General features: G+C 34.3%; 1 protein-coding gene across 2 annotated transcripts; it reads right to left on the minus strand.

Moving 5' to 3' along the window:
• Nucleotides 1-278: 278 nt before the first annotated feature.
• LOC110731379 (CRIB domain-containing protein RIC10-like) lies at nt 279-5,095 on the minus strand. Of its 2 annotated transcripts, none has more exons than XM_021911238.1 (5): nt 4,663-5,095; nt 4,150-4,277; nt 3,867-3,964; nt 3,644-3,734; nt 279-933 (listed from the first exon to the last, which is right to left on the minus strand). In XM_021911238.1, the coding sequence occupies exons 2-5, from the start codon at nt 4,208-4,210 to the stop codon at nt 704-706; spliced, it is 480 nt and encodes a 159-aa protein (XP_021766930.1). In that variant the 5' UTR covers nt 4,211-4,277; nt 4,663-5,095; the 3' UTR covers nt 279-703. The 2 variants fall into 2 exon arrangements, with proteins under 2 accessions (XP_021766930.1, XP_021766931.1); XM_021911239.1 differs by having other exon boundaries at nt 279-924; nt 4,663-5,085.
• Nucleotides 5,096-6,142: the final 1,047 nt, after the last annotated feature.

Consider the following 6,142-nt stretch of genomic DNA (forward strand, 5'->3'; position numbering starts at 1 on the left):
CGTCTGGGGTCTTTTATGCACACCCCGGGATGTATATCGGTCCAGGATCGGACCGAGTTGGACCTGGACTAGTTTACGTGGACCAGAAATGAACCTGAAATTGCCAGTCTGGTTCCGATCCGGTTTTCGGCCCAGGGTATCTTATGTACACCCCTAGGAGGGAGTAGTGGAGTACTATGCTCGTGCTATATTGTATCAATGAATTAAACAATTACAAAACCACAAGTTCTACCAGAGAAAGCAGGGTATATTTGTAAATCAACTCCGCATAATTAACATGTGAAATTTGTGACTGTCAAATGAAAATTCAAAACTTGGCAGAATATATAGTTTCCTCCATACAAGGATTTCACTCACAACCACCATTTTATCTGATATTCAGTCATTCACTTACATCATCCAACTATACTACTTTGCATGTATTTATTAATTTCTGACAAAAGAATTTTTCACCAACCAATTTCCTAATTAATTAAATTTTGTCACACTTTTTTTATCTGTCCAATTTCTTACTCCCAGTTGCACTCTTTTCTTTTTACTAATGTTACTGCCTACTTTCTCATAAGTATGCCACAAACCCACCCGTTTCTAATCTTGTGCAGTTTGATCACATTATACAAAAGGGAGATTTTTCAAAAAAAAAAATAAAAAACCATAACTTGCTATGCACATTCAACTCGATCTTGTTAATCTTGGCCATAATCTACACGTACACACTGTTGCGTCTACTTTCTCCTTCCTCACTCTCCCCTAACATAGACTGAGACTTGGATGATCGCGAGGATCTTGCTGAGCCTGATTTCGGAGATGAGTTTGATGATTTAGTCTTCTTCCGCCTTACTTTCTTGGAATTACTATTTGAAGGAGGGAAGTTGCTTAACTTATTAGTAGTAGATGTTTGTCGTCCAAAACTTCTCTCAAAATCTGTAACATCTTACCAGAAAATAATACGTATCAGTTTCTTCCAAGGTACCACATAATAATCAACCTAGTCAATATTAACATAAAATGATAAAATGAACTTGCATAGTTAATTAACTAAAGCTTGATTTTGGTATCAAAGATCGCGTTTTTTAGGTATAACATAACTTATTCTTGGCTTTGTATATACAAAGTCCTTATTAATCGTGGCTAAACCAAACAAATTAGCATACATTAATCTTTTATTTAACAGAAAACAAACTTTAAAATTTGTATATTCCTCCAAATATCTAGATACTCCGTAATATTTACAAAAGCTATCAAAAGAACAAAACTCTCTCCTATTACCTCATTTGGAACTGGTGAGGGACTAGACGAGGATTCTAAAAAAATAATAATTTCATTTCATTAATGATAATCGTCCTTCTAAATATTATTCAAATAAAGGGATGATTTTAGTAATTATAGACGATCTTTATAAAAAATTACTAAATATACTATTATCAATTCATCATACTTTTGAGTTCTGACTCAAGTATATAGTTAAAGCACCCACAAATTATCCACTACATGATGACCCAAGAATATAGTACAGATGTACAATAATAAATAACTAGGGGTGTCAATTCGGTTAAACAGTTCGGGTTTGGGTTGGGTTTATCAGTTTCGGGTTATAACAGGTCGGTTTATAACGGATTGAAATAATAAACGGGTCGGTTTGGGTCGGTTTTGAAAATTATCGGGTCAGTTCGGTTTGGTTTTTTTAATTGCAGTTTCTATTCGGATCGGGTCCTTATCGGGTCGGGTTCTAGTCGGTTCGGGTCATAATCAATTTGGGTTGAACTGGGTCGGTTTGAAAACGGGTTTAGCCCATTTAATGTGGGTTTCGGTTAAAAACAGTTCGGGTCTTAATCAGGACGGGTCGTAATTGGTTCAGGTCATAATCAGTTTGGGTTTAACTGGGTCGGTTCGAAAATGGGTTTCGATTCAAAATAGATCGGGTGAAATCGGGTCCAACCATTATCGTTTCAGTTATAATTGGTTTAGATTGAATTTGGTTGGTTTGAAAACGAGTTTACCCAATTTGAAACAGGTTTCTAATCAAATCATATCGGGTTAAAATTGAGTCGGATGATTATCGAGTTGAATTAGTCATATAATGGGTAGGAACGAGTCATGTTATAATCAAGTCAAGTCATAAATAAGTTGGGTTTATCGAGTAGTGGGTTGAAACATATTAGATCATAAACATATTGGGTAACAGGTTGTAAATGACTCAGTCATAACGGGTTACGTGTTTTAAACGGTTTGGTCATAACGGGCTACGGGTCGTAAACGGTTCGGTCACAACGGGTTACGGATTATAACCGGTTCGGTCACAACGGGTTACGGGTTGGAACGATTTAGGTTTATCGGATTTTTATCGGGTTTTAACGGTTTTCGGTTTAAAACGGATCGGGTTACTATTGGGTTTAAACGTAATCGGTTTGGGTTGCTTTCAGTTTCGGGTTGTAACGGTTTGGCTTGATAACTGGTCGGGTTAGTAACAGTTTGCACAAATTCGGTTTAGTTCAGTTTCGGTTTGGAAAATATTAGGTCGAGTCAATTTTCGGTTTCCAAAAAACGGGTTTTAAACAGTTCAGTTTCTTTTCGGATCGGTTCGAAACAGTCGGGTTTAATGGTTCGGGTCAGAAACTGACAGCTCTATAAATAACTCAATAATACATCATGTATGTCAAGGTTTGTCTTATTTTATCATTTATTAAGTGAAACATGAGAGCTTAGCCAAAAAGTGATGTTTTATCTTTATTTCTCTCTTAAAAGCTAATCAAGCCAAAACATACAAAGTCAAAATTGGCCTTGACATTGACAAAGAAAGTTGGTCCCCTAAATTTAATCTCGTGACATGTAAGCCAAAGCCGAATGTCTACGTTTAGAGGCAACGAATCTTGGAAAAACATCTCTCATCAATATCACAAAATATTTGATATAAAGAAAGGCATGTGAAGTGGTAGATCACTCCCTCATGATTTTCATGAACTTAGTTCATAAAATAGTTCATATAATATATGAAATATTTTAATTTTATATAGATATTCAGATAAAAATCGCACGTCCTAATAATTCAATGAACATCATTATTGTGGAGGAGTTTTATTGGGAGAAATTGCCATGTTAGCAATATTATAGGTGAAGTAGATAAGGACTCATTTTGCACTTGCTTCATTGATCCTAAACTCAAGCCACACTAGCGGGCGGCACAAGAAACAACCACTAGACATGGCTAGTCACAATCATGCATCAATACAAAATACAACATAAAGAGAAATAATATAATGAAATCATAAAGAGTCTATTAGGCAAGATACGATGAAGACCTAAACTAGTGACCTTTTCGCAATAGACATAGAAAGACATTTTCCATACAACCCGATTGGAAGAGCTATCAACTAGCCTATACTCGATGAACCCTAAGATCATAGCCTTATACGCTCTTTTAAAATCATGCAACACCTTTAACCACAACTAAACGCCATGACTAATGAAATATTAAAAATTTGTCGATAGGTCAATCTTCTAAAGATGTTTTTAAAGCAAGGATTATATCGGCCTTATCCTCAAGCCACCTCGCGGTAGGCCATGGACGGCATTGTTGTCACAAAAAGAAATTCAATGCAATCTAGGCTAGGGTGGTTGGAGGATTGCATAGAAATTAATATACCTTGAGATGTCCACGTCTGCTCTCTTGAACCACCCACGCTACCACCCATTGATCCAACTGCCAAATCTGAGCCTCCTCCGAATTCACTCATCTACATTGTATAATAATTATACATCAAACTTTAGTTTTGAATTTCAATTCATATATTGTATTAAATTGTTCCAATTTTTTATAAGTATTCAATTAAAGTACACAAACATATAAAATAAAAAATAACACGTACCCAACTAGGAGTTGTACCCTCTGGACCGTCCCAGCCAATGTGAGCCACATGTTTAACATCTGTTGGAAGCCCAATTTCCATTTCACGTTCTTTGACCACTACAAAATCAAACAATTGATCACATAAATTATTTAGCTCAAATAACTTCTAAAAATTATTCAATATGAAAATAGAAAGAACCCTCGAACCGAATTTAATTTTCACATTATTAATTTAAATTACAGTATCAACGTGACAATTTGTTTTAGGGCGAGGGTGATTAGACAAGGGAGTATAAAATTACCAAATATATTTGAGATGTATTTGAATGACCCTTTGCACATCCCTTTAATCTTGGTCGTCATTGCTGAAAGACTTTGAAGATATGTCGAAGAACAAACAAACAAACCAAGAAAAGAGCTCCTTTTTTGCCTGAAAAAACAGAGCAAGATTATATGCTTTAGAAACAGAGCAAATTCTAATAGTTTAAACATATCAATTAAAAAGGTAAATTAGTGTTATAGAAGTTTCCTAAAATGAACTGCAATTAATTCATATAATTCCCTTCTAAAATGGGTTTGGTATCATTCTACTTTTATTCTGTACAAACACATTTCAAGCGAGATCAAAAGTAGACCTAAAAAAACAGAGCAATTAATAGTTCATTTTTTTTTTCTGGGTGTATAGAAAGTCATAGGGTAGTGATGAAAACGCGATTTCGTAGCTAACACTTTGGTTTTTTTATTTGGTATATTGATTATTCATATGGCAGTGATGCAGACGGAATTTGCAGATAATAGATAAAAACCCGGATTACCTTTTCGAAAAAGGCGGAAGGGCTAGAAGTATACCACCAAGAAATTCCTCCTATAATTCTTTTCTTCTTTCTTTGTCTTTTCTTCTGATTCTTAAACTTTGATGCATCAGTGTGCAATAATAGAGCTGTCAAAAGATGACCCGACCCGAGACAGACAGAGGAAAAGGGTGTGTTTTTCGGGTGTTCTTCTCTAGGTGTTAAGGGGGAGAGAAAAAGGAGAGAGATTGGTTGAAGAAGGATTAGAAAGGGAGGTGGAGAAGCATGATTCTCAAAATGGAAGTCAGTCAGGACATTGGAAAATTTGAAGGTGGAAATTAAGAAATCAGTCAAAACATAAAATATTCCAGCTGTTTAAAATATACTATTGGTATTTTTTGATATTAATATTTTTTTGACATTGATGTTTTCCAACGGAGCACAAAATATTATACTTGTATTTACAATTACAAATAACTCAATAATACATCATGTATATTGTATACCAACCTTTTGTTCTATTGCTCCATGCACTACTACATTTTTAATCTAATACAACAGTACAAAATTAGCTAATACAACGGCTAATTTTATACCGTTGTATTAGATTAGGCTAATACAACGGTTTATACTAAAACAGATCTAATACAACTAACCGTTGTATTAGATATAAAAATCCGTTGTATTAAACCTAGTCTAATACAACGGATTAGTGGAAAAAAAAAAAAAAAAAAAAAAAAAAAAAAAAAAAAAAAAAAAAAAAAAAAAATCGGGAGGGCCTTTTAATGAATTTGGGCCTAAACCCTTTAAACTCTCATTATCTCCTCGTTCACTCCGTCTCTCTTCTTTCTCTCTCCTTACTCTCATTTTTTTGTCACTCCGTCTCTCTCCATCCTTTCATTCTCTCCGTCTCTTTCCTCACTCTCTCAATCCTCTCTCTCACTCTCTTGTCTCTTTTCTCATTTCATCTCTCTCCTCACTCTCATTCTTTGCCTTTCTTTAAGCCTCAACGCCGATTGCTTATCTCACCATCGTTGCCGTTCATTCTAGGTATTTTTGTTTTTCAGATCTTTTTTTTTTTTCCGTTTTTCAGATCTTGTTTTTCGTTTTTTGGGTTTTTTTTTGTTTTTTTGGGTTTTGTTTTCGTTCTGGGTGTTTTATCGTTTCTGGCTTTTTTTTGTTTCTGGTTTTTTTTTCTTTTTTGGGTTTGTTTTTCGTTTCAGGATTTTTTGGTTGGTTTTTTCGAATTCTTGATTTTTTTGGGGTTTTTTTTTCCGTATTTATGGGTTTTTTTTTTCGTTTTTTTAGGGGTTTTTTTTTTTAAATCTGGGTTTCATTCGTTTTCTTGTTTTTGTTTTTCTAGTTTTCGTTTTTTGGTTTTTTCGAATTCTTGATTTGGTATTTTCGTATTCGTTTTTTGATTTCCAGATCTGCGTTTTTTTATTTTTGTTTCGTTTTTAGATCTTTGTTTTTCAAATTTTCAGATCTTTTTTTTATTTTTCGT

Source organism: Chenopodium quinoa, unplaced genomic scaffold (assembly GCF_001683475.1).
Source record: "Chenopodium quinoa cultivar QQ74 unplaced genomic scaffold, ASM168347v1, whole genome shotgun sequence".
NCBI classification, from domain to species: Eukaryota; Viridiplantae; Streptophyta; class Magnoliopsida; order Caryophyllales; family Amaranthaceae; genus Chenopodium; species Chenopodium quinoa.